This window comes from Neolamprologus brichardi, chromosome 18 (assembly GCF_056152115.1).
Source record: "Neolamprologus brichardi isolate AB-2024 chromosome 18, ASM5615211v1, whole genome shotgun sequence".
In the NCBI taxonomy this organism is placed as follows: Eukaryota; Metazoa; Chordata; class Actinopteri; order Cichliformes; family Cichlidae; genus Neolamprologus; species Neolamprologus brichardi.
This window is the reverse complement of record NC_142121.1, coordinates 5,209,474-5,229,105: the sequence shown is the minus strand read 5'-3', so window position 1 is coordinate 5,229,105 and position 19,632 is coordinate 5,209,474. Positions and strand designations below refer to the sequence as shown.

Sequence of the window (19,632 nt, the reverse complement as noted above, 5' to 3'; positions counted from 1 at the left end):
CCTCATCCTGTGTTAACTTGGCTCCAACCGTCTTTAATCAAACCAGTACCGTCATCAGTGGGTGCCAAAACCTCACCCCTCCCTTTGTATTAATGGAGAGGCTGTTAGTTCAGCTTAAACCATAGAAACAGTAAATACTTTTATCTTGGATAGCAGAAATCTAAATTATTTTAGTTTTCCTAATGATTGCCACCAAATTGCCCCCAGAGCTTCTTTTTTTTTTACTCAGCAAAATGCTACCAGGGAGTAAATCTATCCAGTTTTTATTTCTGAACTTCCTGAAAATGCATACAGGTGTTCATTTTTACCCATCACCCCTCAGAGGAGAGCTTTCGTGACCTTGCGGGTTTCAGTTTTATTAACAGAATAGGGTTTTTTGTTTGTTTTTGGCCTCTTAGTCTGTAAAGATGTAAAAAGAAAAAAGACTTTAAGAAGAAAAAAAATCCAGAATTGTCACCTGCACTGTGGCTTCCACGTTAAACCAAAATGTATCGCAGCTGTGTTTTTTTTAGGCCTGTGTTCATGCTCGCCACTCGCAGAGAAACAGGAAGGCCGAGGCTTTCGCTTGACACGACATCCATCTTTTCCTCTAGCCCCTGGCCCTCACACCCACCCAGGAATCCAGAGTTGGTAGTTTTCCTCACGGTGGAACCGAGCTTTCTGTACTTTGGTTTGTTTCTTTTCTTTCTGTTTTCTTTTCTTTTTTTGTTTGTTTGTTTCTTTGGATCGCAAGCAGTCACGGCATCGTTTAGAAAACTTCTTAGACAAAGTGTCTGTTGTCTCTTTCTGAGTAAGGTCTGAAACCTATGCATGCCATAGTAAAGTGGTGGTAAGATCAAGTTAGATGTCTCTTATTTTATTCTTTTTGTTTCTCCTTCTTTTAGCCAGTTCACGGTGTATAAGGAAGATGTCAACCAGTAAGTTGTCCACTGCTGACTGTGTGTCCATTTGGAGAAAAAAAAATGTGCAATTTGTGTGAGGGTGAAAAGATTTATATTAAAAATGACAAATGATGATAGCACGTGTGTGGATGCTGCATGACACCTGAAGCAGAAGTTTAAATCGAGTTCAGTTTAATTCAAAATGACATGTTCAAAGATTCTTCTTTCTTTAACTCTGGGGTTTCTTGCACTTTTACAATAACTGGAACAAAATTCAGTGAATGAAGCCCAATGACCAGCCTATACCATATTAGTAGAACTGGCAACTGCGGGAAGGAAGAACCACCTTTGATCAGACTTGGGGAGGGCCAGCTATCTATCAGCCCACTGGTAGGGGAGGTGAGGGGAAAATTGAAGGCATAGAGAGAAAATAAAGGCATATAAACTCTTAGGGAGTGAAGGTGAGTGGAGACTGCTCAGTGCATCATGAAAAGTCCTCCAGCAGCATGGAAGGTGCAGGGCTGCCTGACACTTTGAAGGCTAATCTTAAAATAGGGCTTTGCTCTCCCAAACTGGGAGCTGGTTCTACAGGAACAAGATACTTCATCTCATTCTACCTTTAAAAACCACAAGTCAGCCTGCAGTCTGAGAGCAAAGTGCTCACAGGATGTGATACTACGAGAGCTTTAATGACAGATCCCAACTTTTCAAGCCTTCGTATCTGAGAAGGATTCAGTGTTTTGGACTGAAAATAGTAAAAAATATAACAAAAGCTGTGTATGTACATATTTCATGATAAACTACCCATAAATGCATATTCACAGTAAAATGTCCATAGATTGGCACTATAGTTCAACTTTTGTCTTCTAAAAATTGTCATTTCCTATTTCAACTCAGGATTATTTGAGTGCTTTTTTCCTCTTATGTCTGAATTAAGTTTAATTACCAAAGACGCTGTGCTGATACTCAACCACGTCATCTTTTGCATTTGTATTTGAATGCAAACGAACATCTGATGAGAGCATCGGGGTTTTTATCTCAAAAATATGAAATAGAAAACAATCAGCATTTATTCATACAGAATTTTTACAGAAAAAAAAAAGCAAAACATCTGATTTTTGGCCTTTCAGGTTTGAAAACACCTTTAACACAAGTGACTGCAGAAAAACACGAAACACAAGAGCTTCACATTAAAGTTTTACAAACTTTGAGACCCAGTAATAAAGCCTTTGCTTCTTGGTAAAGCCGTGATGAAGAACCTGTTGAAGGACTTTAGTTCGGTAGGATCTCAGTCTTTTGAGTCTCTGTGACAAGTTCAGAGTCTGTATACTGTCCCAACAGTGCTGCCATCCCCTCCTCAGTGATGCTGACTGTTTTGAGTCCTTTTAAACAGCCGTGGGGAGAAGTGTGCTCACAGGCTGCTTCCTTACGTCCCATCAAGAGGAGGGAATCTGCTGTTTGTGGAGCCACCTCTTCTTCAGCTTCTCTGCTTTGGCTTTCTCCTTAGAGGCTGAAAGATCAGACCAATAACAGTTTTGGTTTTTTTTTTAAAGTGACTTATGTCCCCACAGCTTTCCAACTCAAACACCCTTTAGAAAGGACATTGAGAGTAAATATGCCAGTCTGAAGACTGAAAATTGGGAGTGTCGTCGCCGTCTCTGCAGCAGGACGCCCGGGAGAGCGAGCGCCTCTCAGTGAGACGGGACATCATTGTAGCAAAGCTCAAATTGAGACAGATCATCGTCTTTACAGACTACTGCCACAGAGTGTAGCTTGCAGGTGTTTATTTTAAATCAATAGCACAAACGTGTCCACTCAGTATTAAGACCAAAGAACAAAAAACATGGCGGTAAAATCTCCTGAAAAGCCTCAGGGGCAGAAAACCTGGTGAGTGGTGACAACAACAACATTAATAAATATCGTGGCATAAATCTGACCTGTGTGGCAATAACCGCAAAATTCTGTAAAAAATTTAAAGAGATCAAACCAATGACAGTTAAACAATGCGACGTGTATTTAACCCTCCATGCTAGCTCCTGTCTGGCACATCAGTGTTCAGAACATAATGTTAAATACAGGTCGGCAGTTTAAGACGTGAGCGTTACTTCTTTAGTTGATGATTCTCGATAGAAGCACTTTGTGAAGCTGGTTTATCCCTATAAACGTGTCCTTGAGGCTCACTTCCATTTGTGTAGTCAGAATCCTTCAGTTTGCACAGTGATGTAAATTTATCTATAAATGGGTGAAACTAACATTTTTTGCAGTCTACACTCAAAGCCTAAAATAAGTCGGACCCGGTGTTGCGCTCCTGTAATGTGCTGAGGCTTCAAACTGTGCTTTGCTTTAATCATCTTGCCAGAGCCAAAATCCAGGTGTGCACAGCCTGCAGAGACTCGACCGTATCTTTACTCGTCTCACACAAAGACTTCTATAACAAACAGGTTTTACCGTAACGTCTCGATGAACCCATCTGTAACCTCAAACTTTTCATGCCTTTGACCCCATTTTTCTACATTTTACAGATAAAGCTGAAATAACTGTGTACTAATTCCCTGGTCGTTTATTCTCTAGAAATTATACTTCTATCTACATGCAGTTTCATAGTAGAAAGCAAAAAACACCATCCTTTACTACGATAAGTAAACCTGCCCGCCTCCACCACACAGCTGAGGCCACCGTAAACCTCACCTGTACATGTCCAGCATAAACATCACTGGCTCATATTTCCACCATCTTTAGAGCTTCAGAATTTTCTGGGATTTGTATTCAGGCTCCACCATCTCTTTTATAACAAACTGTGCAGAAATCAGTTAAGAAAAAATAAAGTCTTCTGTTTTTAAGCTTCTTATCTTTGGACGACGCATTGCACCAACTGGACTGTAAAAGCTGAAGTAACCTTCCTCAGGTCATCAATCTCAGGCTTCTGAACGTACCCCAGTCTTTCTTGACAAACTGCACTGCCGCACTTTTATTCCACCCCTTCTTGTTCTGGAGGGACAGCATCTCATTATCTGAAAGCAGAAGGACATCGAGATTAAAAACACTGAGCAGGACGCTGGTCTGAAAGTCTGAAGACTGAAAGCCGTGAATGTCGTCGCCGTCTCTGCAGCAGGACGCCCGGGAGAGCGAGCGCCTCTCAGCGAGACGGGACGTCATTGTAGCAAAGCTCAAATTGAGACAGATCATCGTCTTTACAGACTACTGCCACAGAGTGTAGCTTGCAGCTGTTTGCTTCATTTTACATCAGCAACACAGAAGCTTTGTTCACTCAGTATTAAGACCAAAGAACAACAAACGAGGTGATAAAATCTCTGCAGAAATGCATCTCCCCGTGTCATGGAGTAGAAAACCTGACAAAAAATGAAGTATGGTGATGCCACCAGCTCACTTGTGGTCCTGCAGGTTCCTGGTCCGTACAGTCTGGACTGGATGAACTCCTCGGCCACCTGCTGTTGGAAGGACGCCAGCGTTCGCTCCTTCACCGTCGTCACGGTGTACTTCCCCTTCAGACTGACGAACAACACGAGTACAATAAAAGGACGGAAAGAAGAATGTGTGTTTGATCAGCTTCACTTTAGTGAATAATGATTGTCTCACATATATCAGGATCAGTTTGAGACTTCTTCAGTAGCACCAGCATGCTGAGAATTAAAAACAAGTCTCTGCACACAGAGTCAAACTAATATCCTAAATTTAAAGTGTTCAATGAGGTGAGAACAATGAAAATATCACATTTCTGTATCATTATTTTATTGAGAGGTTTTCAGCATCTTCACTTCCTCTCTGAAATGTCACTGAGTGGATTCTGATCAGTGGGTCCAGCAGTCAGTGAAGTGCTTGGTAACAACAGATTTTGTCTAATCGTGGTGGGTGAGGAGCTGAATCAATGTTTGTCTACCAATATTTTATCTGCAGAGATGTTCCCAAAACAATCAGTGGGTCTCTCCTGCTAATGAACTCCAGCTCCACCATCATGAACCATCGCTGGAGGAGAAACTCGTGAGGACAGGCTGGAGCAAATTAGACTGAAAAATATTAGTTTGAGACACTTCCTGTCTTCAAATGCATAACTTTCTCTTGTTTCTATTGGTGCCTGGTAATGTGTAACAACAACAAGGTGTTTGCTGACCACACTAAATAATAAAGAATCTGGCAAGTCCACCCAAGTAAAGTGTCTCTCTTAAACTCTGAAATAAAATGATTTAAAAACATTGACATACTTCCGGGCATTTGCCAGTTTCCCACTCCTTTTCTTTTTCTTCTTCTTCTTTCCATCTCCCCCCTCTTTTTCTGGCTTTTCCTCCTGTTCACCTGGGTGAGGACAGGTTGATTTAGGTGAAGTTCATTCTGCTGCTCTACAAATCCGTGCTCAGTCCTTCCACAGCATCAGCTAAATGGTTAAAGATTTATCAAGAAAGCTTCTTTACCTTCATCTTCAGACTGTTTCTGCTTCCTGGAGAAAAGAAAAACAAACAAATGTTGTGAGCACTGAGTGAGTTGATGGAGACGATGTGTTAAATCCAAGAATTAGACGGGTAAACTTACTTTGAGAAAGCCGAGTCGATTTCCTCCAACACGTCAGCCGATAAGAGTTTTCTTTTCTGTGGAGAAAACAGTCTGTGAAACTGCAGGTTCACACTTCTTTTAGTTTTTCTATGGCATTAGGTCACACTGAAAGGCAAAAAGAGAGAACTGTCGTCACTTTGCATTTTGAGTTAAAGTGAAAAATGTCAAGAATGGGACTGGAACAAAACATTGACACCCTCATCATCCAGAATCATTCAAACCAGGCGTACTACTTCCTGCCTCTTTACTGTAAAGCTAAGCAAAGTTAACCACCCTGCAGTTAAGAAGACTCACTCACAGGCAGAGGGATTAAAAACAATAATAAAGAAAAATAAATAAAACTCTCCTTCCCATCATTTCCTTAATGTTGCTTTAATACACCTCAAACAGCACATCGGTGTCTCCTCCTGAAACGAACGCCCTCTGAACTCTTTTCAGATAGAAGTAAAATAAATGAAAGCACTGATGTGTGATCGGGTTGAGCCTGGATCCTGAACTATGAAGCAACTTCAGCATACTCAGGCTCTCCTGATCTGACTTCACTTAAACTAAAATCAATAGTCAGACTGTAATGGGAGTTAAACAGGTTCTGCACTTTCTGAATCTGTTAGTCCGCTTGTGTTAGGGTGATGTAAATTTCATCTTTAGACTTTAAAAAACACTTTAGCTCATATTAGTGTCGATGCAGTGAGCTCTGAGGATTGCTGACACCATTTTCCAGGCGATCGATTGTTCAGCAGGCAGTAGTTTTGAACTTGTCCATATGTTTTCTCAGGAGCAGGTTATGACTTCATGAGAAGTTACCATGGTTATGCACCCTGGTAAGAAGGTAAATGCATTTGTAAAACTGAGGGTTAGACAGGGTCCAGGCCTCTAAAAGTATTTGAAACCATTTAAAAATGACACACACTGACCTTCTGTTCTTGGAAGAGCTCCTGTCTCTTCCTCCTCTTCTCTTTTAGCAGCTGCTTTTCCCTGCAAACATCAGGTTTGTGGATAACAATGACACAAACACACAACTGTACAGCTTCTGCTGATAATGCAATAACACTTATGGGGAATATTTGCTGGTGGCGATCAAGCCATTCTCAGGGGGACTGCTAATATTCTGGTCCCTCATGTATGAAAATACTGCAAAAGCTGACAAACGCCTCAGGATAATTTACTGATCCGTTTGTGGTCCTGCTGAGCTCACCCTTAAATGTGACTAGACGTATAATTTATGACATAACTGTTACTGATGTGCCAAATAAAAAGGCCTCTGAGTGTGCAGTCCATATCGGGTTTATTTTTTGACGCTTGAAAAGTTTCTCTTTTAGACATTAGCCCAACTAAACTTCGTCAAACAATCCAAAGATCCAGACTAATTTGATGACACAGAGCTGTGCGTCTGAGAGAACACAACAGCTAAAAAATACACACGTTGTGAACATGAATTTTGTTAAATTTCGTGCTGCCGATTTGATATACGCCTAGGTAAAAATTACGTAATGTATCAGTAGTGTTCACTGGAATAGAGACATCTAAATGCAAAGCTTTTTTGAATGGAGTTTGGCCCAACCGTCCCTGCACAGGTTAGCTAGCGGTTAGCTACCTTCTAGCGGTATCCAGCGCCTGTTTCATGCTCCGCAGAGCCTCAGCTTTGGAGTCTTCAAAGGTCACCTCCTCTGGAGCTTCATCGTCGCTAGACTCCAGCGACAAGGTGAAACTCTTTGTGGGCTTTTCGATGTCCGCCGTCTTTGACGACGAGCTCGCTTTCCCACGTTGTTTCTTCGCCATGTTGTCCAGCGTTGTGAGACGTCATCAGGCCACGCCGCACACAACGTGACGCGATAAGAATGAACCCGACTGATCGACCAACCAATGACTGCAGCCCAACAAACAAACCGTTTTAGATAGATCTAAATGAGCGAATGATAGGATTATCTAATTCTAGCAAGTTTTCTCATTTTATATTTGTATTAATTTAATATTTATTTAATAAGTTTAAATTGTTTTTGCAGAATATATTTCAACATCCATACAATTATGCCAACATTTCAATATCTCGAAATGTCTAGTTAGTTACTTCTGAGTAAGTCAAACTTTTGAGATAGAATATCATCTATATTACAGTTAACTTTAACAATTTAGATGTTTGTAACTGTAAAGTTAGTTGTAGGTAGTATTTTCCAACAGATTTTTATTCATTTATTTTAAATTTAAGGTCAGTCTCTCAAAATTGTGTTTTTTTAACTTAAATTTTCGACTTAAGAATCTTGAAATCAGCTTATTCAGAAGTTTCAGTCACTAAAATTTTCAGATAATAAGTCAAAATTTCTATTTAAATCTGCATTTTATTTTATTTATTTTTTTTGTTTCAGTGGCGGAAACAAGTGTCTATATTTTCCTCATTATGTGCTTGTTTTGTAATATCTGGAGGAAAATGTTAACTACCTGTGCTTTAATTTTGAAAGATAAAACCGGAAAACCATCTCCTCTTTATTCTAGGGATCTGCCGGGCTGTTAGTAGTGAACGGCACCCAGGGTTGTATTGGCACAATGCACCGACTTCTGCTCGTGTTTGTGGCCGCTGCTGGGGCCTGTGTCTTCGTCCTCCCGCGGATGGATGCGTCCCCGGCGGTCGGGCCCTGTGTCGCCCCGCTGCAGTGGGAGGGAAGGTGGGTTGTGTACGACCACAGCACCGGCAGGAACAGCCGAGCCGCCGTCTCGTACGACGCCCTGAACCAGAGGATCCGAGTCCTGCAGCAGCACAAGAAGCACACCCCGTGTCAGAGGTAAGACCAGTAAATAAACACAAAGTAAACATGTTGTTTACAGACTGCGTTTTATTACTGCACACAGTCAACAAAACAAGCTGCAGCTGTAAATCTGCGCTTAATAATCTCCAAATCATCTATATAAGCATCACTCCATTTATCATTTAACAAAAAACACAATATGATACCATGTTCTACTTATCACTGTACTTAACTGTTTTGTAAAAGCTTAGAAGGTCACTTATAAAGCGTAATAAGGAACAATGTTATTGGCTGGTGTGGAGACTTTTCTTAAATATTGTAAATGTTGCTATTGGGATTAATAAAGCTGATTTATAATGGATTTGGTCCCAGCTTTAAGCTCTTCTTTTCTGTAAGATTGGCTTTGTTTTATAGTTTGTGTATTTTTATTCACAAAACCAACCCATAATTTACACCCATAGTTATTTATACTGCAAACACTACAAAAAGTAATAATAGTAGTAGTAATAATGATTATAAAGGTCATATTCGATTAATGGATCAAATATTTTCCCATGTGTTACACATCAGTGCTAAAGATCAGATTAAAAAAACACATCAGAGACTGACTTGTGTTGGCCAGAGGGGCCGATGGCGCAATATGGCAGCCTCGCTTCTGTCAGTCTGCCCCAGGGCAGCTGTGGCTACAACTGTAGCTGCCTCCACCAGTGTGTGAATGTGAGACTGAATGAATAGTGGAATTGTAAAGCGATTTGGGTGCCTTGAAAAGCGCTATATAAATCCAATCCATTATTATTATTATTATTATTATTATTATTATAACTGTACTATTAATCTATAAAACAATGTTTTGTTTAGTTTTTTGCATTTTTGTGTTCTAAAAAGGGTCATGAAAAGTCTGTTTGAACACTTCACCAGCCTGTAACACCAATGCTGCCCCTGACCCTCCGTCAGCTGCCTTTTTTCAGTGCACTCTGAGTCGTGTTCGTCACAGCTGCAGTGGTACATAGTCTCAGCCTGGACTAAAGTCTGGAGTTGTGAAATGTTCCCTGGCTGGTAAACGAGGCCACAGAGCGACTTTGGAGTGTTTGGTTTGGGCACAGAGGACTATCCTGCCAAAAGTAACCATCTTCAGACTTTAGAAGACAGAGACACTATCAAACTCTTGGACAGTTTTCTTACTGCCCAAATAGATGCCCTATAATTTCTGTGCATAAGAAATGGAAGTAGGAGCCACAATGTTGCCCACTGGTTTTGGATTCTGCGATTTGAATGTTCACTCCTAATGGAAATTTGGATTTTCCAATTAACCTATCCCCACAAGCTGCATGTCTTTGGACGGTGGGAGGAAGCCGGAGTACCCGGAGGGAACCCACGCAAACACGGGGAGAACATGCAAACTCCACACAGAAAGACCCCGGCCTGATGTTGGAATTGAACTCAGGACCTTCTTGTTGTGCGGCAACAGTGCTAACCACCGTGCCACCGTGCTGCGTGAATGGTTGTCTGTCCCTGTGTGTTGGCACTGCGACAGACTGGCGACCTGTCCAGGGTGTACCCCGCCTCTCGCCCTATGACAGCTGGGATAGGCTCCAGCCCCCCCCCGCGACCCTGAAAAGGAGAAGCGGAAGCGAATGGATGGATGGATGGATTTGAATGTTGAATGTTTTATGTTTTGGCCACTGCTCAGGTGGTTTGCTTCAACTGGATGTGACCATGTTTGGATGAGAGCGTGTTATCACACAGATCCAGCAAGTAACAGACTAATAAAATATTGGACTTTACCAAAACTGAAGCACAAACTTCTTAAACACCAGGATATACGATTTGTTAGATAATTCATTAAAAATGCTCCAAAAGGCACCAACAGGACAAACACAGTGGAGCGCTCCGGTTCTTTCACTGGATTTACTGGAGCTGAGGCCAAACATAGAAATGATTAAAACACATTCCAGTTAAATCAGCTGTAGAGTTCTTATCAAGGGGAAAACTATCCATAGACACCAAAAATGGGTTTGTAGCAGGCTGTAAACATGATTAGTTCTACTGTAAAATCGGTCATTTGAACCTGGGAGTCTGTGCAGAATGACTCAGCTGTGGAGCCGGACTCTAGTGGACATTAGGGGAACTACAATTTCTGATCTCTCGAGATTGGCTTTTAGCTCCGTAGGTTGATGCTTGGTGGTGAGACTTTTTTTCACAGCTCAAAATTGTGAGTCAAGCAATATCTATTTTATCTTTTTTATCACTGTTTGTGTTTATACACCGCTCTCTGTGTCTTTTGTCCTCTGCACAATCCCATCCAAAAACTTCTTTAACTTCTTTGTTTCAGGTTTTTTGAGTATATCTACTTGTATCAGAGCATGGTGATGTTCCAGATTGACCAGAAGACGAAGGAATGCTCAAAGATCGCTCTGACTGAAGCCTGGGATCCCTTCGACGTCCCTGATAACTCCACCTTTGAGGACCAATACTTCATCGGCGGCCCTGGGGACAGCATTGAGGTTCAGGAGTGGTCAGATAGGAAGCCGGCACGCAAGCGTAAGTCTGAGATTTTTATGCTCTCAAACAGGCCATAGTGAGCGCTGCAGAGTTAGGTCAGTGTTAGCCTAAATTCAGCACGTCCTGCAGCTGCTTTATAATAAGAATAAGCCCTTTCACTGTGGTTCTTTCTTTCATGTCTTCTAACTTAACTTAACTTCTAAATGATTTCTTTATATTTATCTAGGAAAATGTAATAAACAGTATATAGGTGTATAAGGAGTTGAAAGGATGGCTTGACAGTCAATATGTGGTGTGACCACCTTTATTCTTCAACACAGCCTGAACTCTCTGAACTCTCTGAACTCTCTTAGGCAACTTTCTTGTAATTTCTTAAATAATCTTCAGCAAAACTTCTCCAGACGTCTTGAAGGACATTCAAAGCTTTTCTGTGGATGTCGGCTGCTTTTTGTTCCATTCTCTGTCACATTGCTTTAATAATATTAAGGTTCAGGCTCTGTGGAGGCCAGTCCATGACTGAAAGTGTTTTTTTCTATCCAGATATGCTTTTATTGGCAGTGTGTTTCATCACTGTCGTGCTGAAAATAAAGCCGTTCCCAGTCAGATACTTGCTACATCCAAAATCTGACTGCACTTTTCTACATATTTGACAAGATCGTCAACACTACTGGCTCAAGTGGAGCCCCAGACCAAGGCAGAAACTCCACTGTGCATCGCAGATCAGATGGCTGTAGAAACACTGTTGTACATCTCAGCAGACCACCTCTGTACATCTTGATTTTCCTCATATTGTTTTAAGGACACACTCCACATCATGCTGAGATACAAGATTTGTGGTGTATCTCTGTATCAAAGAGGCAAAAGTAACATTTTATGTCAAACTGGATTCATTTTTGTCATTTCTCTAGATTTAACTAAAAAATAAACATAAAAATTATATATATATATATATATATTTGTGGATCTTTGCCACCTTTTCGACACTGGTACCTCACCTCTTGGTGCAAATACTTGGTACAGTTTTCGATTAGGCACTGGAGCCATGGTGGTGGAGATGAGGTAAGAGTGGTTGATCCAAAATTTGGGAAGATTGTTTTTATTGGTTTGAGAGGGGTTACTACAAGACTTTCTCCAATGATTCGCCAATACAGCCACAACTCCCACTACCCACTGTGAGAAAACCTTTGGTTTTTGTGTGCTGCTTCTCAAAAGGCACCGAGGCAGAGCTGGCACCTCATCTGAAATCTGCTATTTCAGTAATTTGTCCTCGTCTCTCCACCAGATGAGACCTGGGTGGGCGTTTACACCATGAAGGACTGCTACCCAGTGCAGGAGACCTACACGAGGAACAGCAGTGTCACCACCTCCACCCGCTTCTTCAGCCTGGAGCTGGGAATCAGCGACCCCAACGTTTTCACCCCACCGAGCACATGCCAGTCAGCCCGGCCTGAGAGGATGGTCGACCTCGAGTGCTGAGACCTCATCAGATCTCACCTTTGACCTTAAAAGCTAAACTGCAGTTTAAGTCTGAAACCGCTTCCCTGTTTAGTCATTCACTATTGAAGTATACTGACATTTTATCCGAGGTAAAATTACATCCGTACTTTAGTCTGAAACCAGTGCCACAGTTTCAAAATTCTCTACTACAAGACTAGCACTTACAGTAAAATAACTCATTCTGCATATGCCCTGTTAGTTAAATGCTACTAATATATAACTACTACAGTTCAGCGCTTCCCAAATTATGGTTCAGGACCCTCCAAAAGGTCAGAAGATGAAATCTGAATTGTTTTAAGATGATTCATGGGAAAGACAAATCACTACTATTTTGTAACCTGCTTTTATTTTGTGACTTGTATCTTTAAATTTCACTACGACATTTGGGATACTTGTATGAAGCGCGATGTGTAAAGACTCAAAGCTGAAACTGTCAGATATCACTGGAATAAAACGATTATTTTCCTCTGAAATGTTGTGAAGTTGAAGTATAAAGTAGTATGAATTAAAATACTCCGTACAATTACCATAAAACTGGATACAACACTTTATGAGCTTTCTATAACTGTCAGACACTTTAAGTAAACATTATTTTTTGTGTGTCCTCACTTAGAGCCTGATGGTACCTTTGGCTATAAAATCCATCACATGACATCATTCAATTACGTTCAGTTAACTCTGTGCTCGAAAGGGACTTTAAGAGTTTTGATCTCATTATTACAGTTATGGGTAAACCATCATTTCCAGACTGCCAGCTTTGAGTTAATTTCCGTATGACTCTTCTTTTGCCATTTAAATTTATCCCCCACAGCTAAACACAGTAAGAAATGTAAGCAGGTGTACGTAGATTGTTTCCCTTATTTTATAGACATTTTATTACCACAAAACCATTTGAATTTTAACATCAAAGAAAGCTGATGTCTAGTCATGGGGGGGGGGGGGGCAGTGCGCTTTTGAGGCCTCTAATCTTTTTTTTTTTTTTTTTCCAAACCTTTATTTAAACTTCAGTACAATACAAAATGGAATTAAACAGTACCACAATAATGGTGTTGTACTTACAAAATTGTATGCATAGATAAACAAATACAAGAACAGTATTCAGAAACAACAATATAAATATGCTAGGGGGAAAGTAACTGATCAAGCCAAAGAATAAAGTGATTGAAAGATCTTGATTTTTTCACAAACACCAATAGTTTTTATAGCTTTTGGGTTAGTGGAGTTCTTAATTGAGTTAAGATACTGTACAAGTTCAAAGGAGAATACATAAAAAGAGGGATGTCTTCCTAAACATTTGGACTTATGAATATGAATTTTGAGGCCTCTAATCTGCCCAAAATCCAACGGCGAAGAGCGGAAGTGACGCAACTGTCAGTGCTCAGGCGTCATTTCCGTATTTCAGAGAGTTTGTCAACATTAGAGACTACCGGTGGTTAAAAATCGATCGTGCGGTATGAGAGATCAACCATCAGAGCAGACTGCAGGATATAAAGACAGCTGAGGTAGAGTGACACATAACAGGTGTGTAAAACTGTGACGTGTCAATGAGCTAGCATAGCGCTCACGAGCTCAGTTTGAATGCTAACAGACTGAAATCAATGAGCCGGTGTGAGCTAGGTTTTTATAGAAATAACACAAGTCCTCCTCTTGTTTTTAAATGGAGGATTTTAGCATATATAATATAAGATACAGGGGAGAGTGACTTTACTATAAGCTGGTTTTTATACATTAAAATCAAAGAGTCGGTGACAGGAAGCTTCTGTTATCAGCAGTGTGCTACCATCGGCTCTTTGTCCCTCAGCCCGCGGCCGCCTGCGGGGGTTAAAGTGAATTTTTAAACGAGTTTTTGCAACATTATGTTTGGCCTGTATAAACTGTCAGAAAAATAATAATAAGGGGCCAAAATAGCCTCCCTCTGTCTGAACCTGCAGGCTCTCCCACACAGTGAGCAGCAAGCACAAGCTTGTGATCATAATAACTGTATACATTCAGACAGAGCTGTGATGGAGTCTTCTTTCAGATGCTGAGCGTATACAGGACAGTAACAGACATTAGAAAGTCTCAGCTCCTGCAAAGCTGCAAAGTGACTGACTGACGCAGACCAAACCAGAACCAAAGGCAGGAGCGACATTATTCTGATAAAAATCTGTAGGTTGGTCTGTTACAATAGATTATTTCCATAAGATCCACCACATCTGCCCTGCAGCTTCATTTAATACACCGATCATTGCAGAGTGCTCTGAACTCACCAATGCACATGTTCATGCACCGACAAAGATCACCTGTCAGTTAGCGCCTCAGGTTATATCCTGAAATAAAAACATCCTGTTAGGACAAAATAGACTGTTTCCAGCATTAAATCATTCTCAATAAACTAGGGGTTAGTATCTTGGCGTGCAGACTGGCGCAGTAAATCATGCCACAATATTACATCATGTTGAGCAGACTGGTGCCCATGTTAAACTGTGACAGTTAACATGAATGTGTTTTCTAAGTCACTAACGTGTTAAACAGCAGATAGAGTGAACGTGTCACATCCAGGTATGGCAGCCTTTGCTCACAAGTGTATTTTCCTGTCATCATATTGGTAACATTTTTCTTATGTCCCACTGTTCCTCAAGACCTCCCACAACAAAATGAATTGTGAGAAAGAGGAGGGTCTGGATGACCAGGAGAGGAACAACAGCCTGGACCAAAAGGACCCAGATCCTCCTCCGATTAAAGAGGAAAAGAAGGAACTCTGCATCAGTCGAGAGGGAGAGCAGCTTGTAGTGAAGCAGGAAGCTGAAGACATCATCGTCTGGACCGGGGAAGAACAGCTCAGACTCCTGGATAACATGTGGAAACCAGAAATAAACTTACGCAGCACAGGTTTGTAAAACTGTAACAGTCTCAGTTAAAAAGGAATATGACTCACGTTGGACCCTAATCAGAGTTACTTTTATTTTTAGCCATACATGATGAATTTAACAGCTGCAACAAGGCAAGAATCAGTTTTTACTTTTCACAACTAAAGTTCAATTTAATTCTATTTTCTTATAAAGCACCAAATCACAAGTCCCCTCAAGGGATTGTAAGGTAGACCCTATAATAATACATACAGAGAAAAACCCAACAATCATATGACCCCCTATGAGCAAGCACGTTGGCGACAGTGGGAAGGAAAAACTCCCTTTTAACAGGAAGAAACCTCAGTTTAATAATAACTAATTGTATAAAATTCTGACAAATGTAACATGTGCACTAAAGTGTCTCTGAGCCTTTAAAACACGTCAGTAAGTTTGACACTTACTGTTTTCAGCAACTGTGATGAATCGTCGTGTCTGTCATTATGTGCTTCTACATCATAAACGTTATTCGCTAATAGAGGTACAAATGTTTACTCAAGCAAGTTTAAAACAATACGGATAATGATGCTGTTAGTTTCAAAAGTGGGTTGAAGGACATGAATGGAGATGAGAGGATCTGCAGGGAGCAGCGGTAGTGTCAAACAGGATCACAAGAGGGAGAAGAAGTTTAACAGCTCAGATTGTGCATCTCAGACTGGGAGCATATAAACAGAAACACTGACATGTGTAAAGCATGGATTCTCCCTGATCCACAGTCTGATTCACCCACAGTGGGGAGAGGCCAATGAGAGATATATTTCTACAGTTTGATAATCACAAACATCGAAATATTGAGATAATTTTTGCAAATTAGAATCCAAGAACTATGCACCAGTGTCCAAAATGATCTGCCACAACTGAAGAATAAATTTCATTGGTAAATGTGAGTGACATGCTCACAAAGTAAAGACCTGCTAATAGTTAGCATTATATTTTCTCAATTGTTTGTTTTCCTGTAATATTTCTCCTTTCAGATTTCCCACAACAGCATGACTGTAAAGAAGAGGTTCTCACAGACAAGCAGGTCTTTAATCAAGAGATGAACTCAAGTATAAACAATGATGACCCTTCACCGATGAAAGAGGAACAGAAGGAACTCTGCACCAGTCAAAATGGAGAGCATCTTGTACTGAAGCAGGAAGAAAGCCAGCATGTGGACTCAACTAGAAATGCGGAGCTGAAGAAAAGACCTCAAATAAACAGAAATAAGCGCCTGTCGCAGGCCCGGTGTAAATCTGAAACATGTGAAAACTCTGTAAAATGTGACATTTGTGGAAAAACCTTTTACTATAAATCTTCTTTGACAAGACATCTAAGAGTTCATAAAGGTGAGAGACCACATTCTTGCAGCACCTGTGGGAGAGGATTCAGTCAGATGATAAACTTGAAAAGTCATATGAGAGTCCACACAGGTGAGAAGCCATATTGTTGTAGCACCTGTGGGAAAACATTTAGTTTCTCATCACCCTTCAGAAGCCACCTTAGAATTCACACAGGTGAAAAGCCACATTTGTGTGGCACCTGTGGAAAAAAATTCTACAAGAAATCAGACTTGGAAAGTCATATAAAAGTTCACTCGGATGAAAAGCCCCATTCTTGTAGCATGTGTGGTAAAAGATTCAAGCATATGATAAACTTGAAAGTTCACATGAGAATTCACACAGGTGAGAAGCCTTTTTCTTGTAGGATCTGTGGGAGCAGTTTCAGAAAGAAATCATCACTGGAATGTCACGTAAGGAGTCACACAGGCGAGAAACCATTTGCTTGCAGCATCTGTGGGAAAGGATTCACCCAGACACCAAATTTAAAAATTCACATGAGAATCCATACAGGTGAGAAACCATATTTATGTAGCACATGTGGGAAAAGCTTCATTAGCTCATCAGAGTGCAAAAAACACATGAGAATCCACACGGGTGAAAAACCATACTCTTGTAGCACATGTGCGAAAAAATTCACTTATAAATCAGGACTAGAAACTCACATGAAAATTCACACAGGTGAGAAGCCTCATTCTTGTAGCACCTGTGGGAAAAGCTACGCTACGATGGTATACTTGAAAATTCACATGAGAATACACACAGGTGAGAGGCCATATTGTTGTATTACATGTGGAAGAAGATTTAGTAATTTAACAGGATTCAAAAATCACATGAAAATTCACTCAGGTGAGAAGCGACATGCTTGTAGCACCTGCGGGAAAGGTTTCATTCAGCTGCAAAACCTGAAAAGGCATATGAGAACTCACACAGGTGAGAGGCCATTTTCTTGTAGCACCTGTGGGAAAGGATTTTGTGGCCTGTCCGGTTTAAAAAGACATATGACAGTACACACAGGTGAGAGGCCGTATTCTTGTAGCACCTGTGGGAAATCATTTAGAGAATTATCAACATTGAAAACTCACATGCGAATTCACACAGGTGAGAAGCCATATTCGTGTGGCACATGCGGGAAAAGTTTCATTCAGTTGGCACAGTTGCAAAATCACCTGCGAATTCACACAGGCGAGAAGCCATATTTGTGTAGTACCTGTGGGAAAAGATTCCGTAATGTTACGAACATGAAATCTCACATGACAAGTCACATGACGACTGGTTAAAAGTTTCCTGCTTAAGAAATGTGTCAGTGCAGCATGTGTGTTAATAGTAGAGCCAACAATGACAGTGCAAATCACACCTGTGGGATAAAATATGATTATCCCACAGGTATTATTCAGCTCAATATGGCATATATTTATTTCACACAATAACTAACTGTAACAATTGTTTATTCTATTAATTGTCTTATTCATATGGTGCAGGGGAAACCCTGGTTTTATATTTGTCTGAATTCATATTTTTATTGTTTTAGGCTGTAGAGGTGACAAGCGCAAGTTGTAGATAAACTTGTTCCACTAAACAGCTTTGTTATAGAGAAAGAAGCTTATATAAGTTTTTTTTTTGTCACTTGTTGCTTATTATGGCAAATATTTAATTTCTCTGTTGTTCAGAGGTTTCACTGCACAATATTAAAAGCAGGGATGTGTCACACAGAAGACACAAATATATCATTATGAACTTGATGTTCATTTTCATGAAGATGCTGAAGGGTTTTGAGTTTTATAAGGTTTAAATAAAGATGTGTTTTAAAGTCATGACTTTTTTCTGAGTTGTAAAGTGAAGTCCCTACAGTAATAGAGAGAAAACGCCAACAGTCACATGTCCTTCTATAAACAACAACTTGGTGTAAGTGGGAAGGAAAAACTCTACATGCAGTGGTGCCAACATTAGCCATGTTAAAATGTTACCGTTAACAGGTGGTCAGGCTGTCCACAGGCAAAGACTCGGAGATTTGGCTCTCCATTTCACAGCAGAGTCCTTTCACATTCTTCACATATCCGCGTTGGCCAGAGTGTAGAAACAGCCGCTGAATGGCATTTGTCAAATGAGGGTTTTTTTGAGAGTTTAATTCTTTTTTTGTGAAATCCATTTTCGATTTGACGTATTTATCAATGGATTAATAAATCATTTTGAAATATTGATTTATGAATAGTCTTTATTTAAAATGTAATTATTAAATAATAAGTTACTTTTGTAATGTTTAAATAAATAAAATAATTTAAAAAATACATTTGTAACTGAATTTGCAAATGCATTTTATTGCATTAACAATTCAAAATTGCAGCATAAAAATATTTGGGGGTGTGTTCTTGTGGTCCTCCATAATCATGTTGCTCAACTCTTTATGAATAAACTGTAACACCTGGAACTTGTCTGAGTTAACATGAGCTGCAAGTTATGTTTACTTTTACACTTGGGTTTGTTTAATATATTGTTTTTTTCCTGTTGTGTTGTAATTGATAATTTGTGCTTGATGAGTTGCGCAAATGAAGACTTCATTGATCATTCAGAGTACGGCTTGGGAGTATGTCTTAAAATCAAAATCATGATCAATGAACATTTTACCATGATTATGATTAACCCTTTCATGCATGAATTATGACAACCTCAATCTGGATTTTTTTTTTCTTAAGTATTTTCACTCACCTTTAGGCATGAAAAAAAGATTTTTGAACTTTATTTTTAAACATGTAATTCAACATCACCTTAGAGTGGGTGGCAGGGTATGGAGTGACACACTAGTGTCCAATGTAGTGGTTTAAGTATACCATTAACACTGACACAAATACAAGAAAAGAGCCTTTGAATAGCTGTCCACTGTAGTGACCACTATGCGTGAAAGCATTAATGAACAGTTTTTATATATATAAAATACATCTCATAGATATAATATTGTTCTTGCCCTCACGAGATATATATTTTAAATATGCTAGTAAAGCTTAGATTTTCTTTCCATATTTTGATGATAGTATTACTCTTGGTCACTGAAACAATTTTTCTCCCAGTTTCCCGTTTTCTTCTATTTGTTTGAGTCTTGAAAGGGTTTGAACTGCAGGAGGGGAGTGCTTCTGTGCACACACACACACTGCGCCTGAGATTACAATTAATTAGTGATGAAAAAGAGCCAACAGGAGAAAAAAAACTTAATAGTGATTTTCTGTCAGGGCAAGCAAATCAG

General features: G+C 40.1%; 3 protein-coding genes across 4 annotated transcripts; 2 read left to right on the top strand and 1 right to left on the bottom strand.

The window, feature by feature from the left end:
• Positions 1 to 1,067: 1,067 nt before the first annotated feature.
• Positions 1,068 to 7,256, bottom strand: nol7 (nucleolar protein 7). The gene is made up of 8 exons (XM_087832168.1): positions 7,042 to 7,256; positions 6,362 to 6,422; positions 5,427 to 5,482; positions 5,309 to 5,334; positions 5,102 to 5,192; positions 4,270 to 4,391; positions 3,815 to 3,892; positions 1,068 to 2,391 (listed from the first exon to the last, which is right to left on the bottom strand). Exons 1-8 carry the CDS (start codon positions 7,224 to 7,226, stop codon positions 2,318 to 2,320), a joined length of 693 nt encoding a protein of 230 aa, XP_087688294.1. The 5' UTR covers positions 7,227 to 7,256; the 3' UTR covers positions 1,068 to 2,317.
• A 661-nt stretch (positions 7,257 to 7,917) lies between these two features.
• On the top strand, positions 7,918 to 12,721 carry epdr1 (ependymin related 1). Its single transcript, XM_006809527.3, has 3 exons — positions 7,918 to 8,224; positions 10,521 to 10,729; positions 11,973 to 12,721. The coding sequence occupies exons 1-3, from the start codon at positions 7,989 to 7,991 to the stop codon at positions 12,164 to 12,166; spliced, it is 639 nt and encodes a 212-aa protein (XP_006809590.1). The 5' UTR covers positions 7,918 to 7,988; the 3' UTR covers positions 12,167 to 12,721.
• An 861-nt stretch (positions 12,722 to 13,582) lies between these two features.
• LOC102796550 (uncharacterized) lies at positions 13,583 to 18,591 on the top strand. 2 transcript variants are annotated; one of them, XM_087832090.1, is made up of 3 exons: positions 13,583 to 13,689; positions 14,809 to 15,058; positions 16,050 to 18,591. In XM_087832090.1, the coding sequence occupies exons 2-3, from the start codon at positions 14,824 to 14,826 to the stop codon at positions 17,672 to 17,674; spliced, it is 1,860 nt and encodes a 619-aa protein (XP_087688216.1). In that variant the 5' UTR covers positions 13,583 to 13,689; positions 14,809 to 14,823; the 3' UTR covers positions 17,675 to 18,591. The 2 variants fall into 2 exon arrangements, with proteins under 2 accessions (XP_087688216.1, XP_006809595.2); XM_006809532.3 differs by having other exon boundaries at positions 13,583 to 13,708.
• Positions 18,592 to 19,632: the final 1,041 nt, after the last annotated feature.

Bases quoted from the DNA above. Each gene is read 5' to 3' on its own strand.
- nol7 (XM_087832168.1), bottom strand. From the start codon at position 7,226: ATGGCGAAGAAACAACGTGGGAAAGCGAGCTCGTCGTCAAAGACGGCG. The intron at 5,193-5,308 runs GTAAAGAAGCTT...GTCCTCACCCAG, and splicing joins GAAACAGTCTGAAGATGAAG to GTGAACAGGAGGAAAAGCCA. The intron at 3,893-4,269 runs GTGAGCTGGTGG...TTCTGCTTTCAG, and splicing joins AGGAACCTGCAGGACCACAA to ATAATGAGATGCTGTCCCTC.
- epdr1 (XM_006809527.3), top strand. From the start codon at position 7,989: ATGCACCGACTTCTGCTCGTGTTTGTGGCCGCTGCTGGGGCCTGTGTC. The intron at 8,225-10,520 runs GTAAGACCAGTA...TCTTTGTTTCAG, and splicing joins AAGCACACCCCGTGTCAGAG to GTTTTTTGAGTATATCTACT. The intron at 10,730-11,972 runs GTAAGTCTGAGA...TCTCTCCACCAG, and splicing joins TAGGAAGCCGGCACGCAAGC to ATGAGACCTGGGTGGGCGTT.
- LOC102796550 (XM_087832090.1), top strand. From the start codon at position 14,824: ATGAATTGTGAGAAAGAGGAGGGTCTGGATGACCAGGAGAGGAACAAC. The intron at 15,059-16,049 runs GTTTGTAAAACT...TTCTCCTTTCAG, and splicing joins AATAAACTTACGCAGCACAG to ATTTCCCACAACAGCATGAC.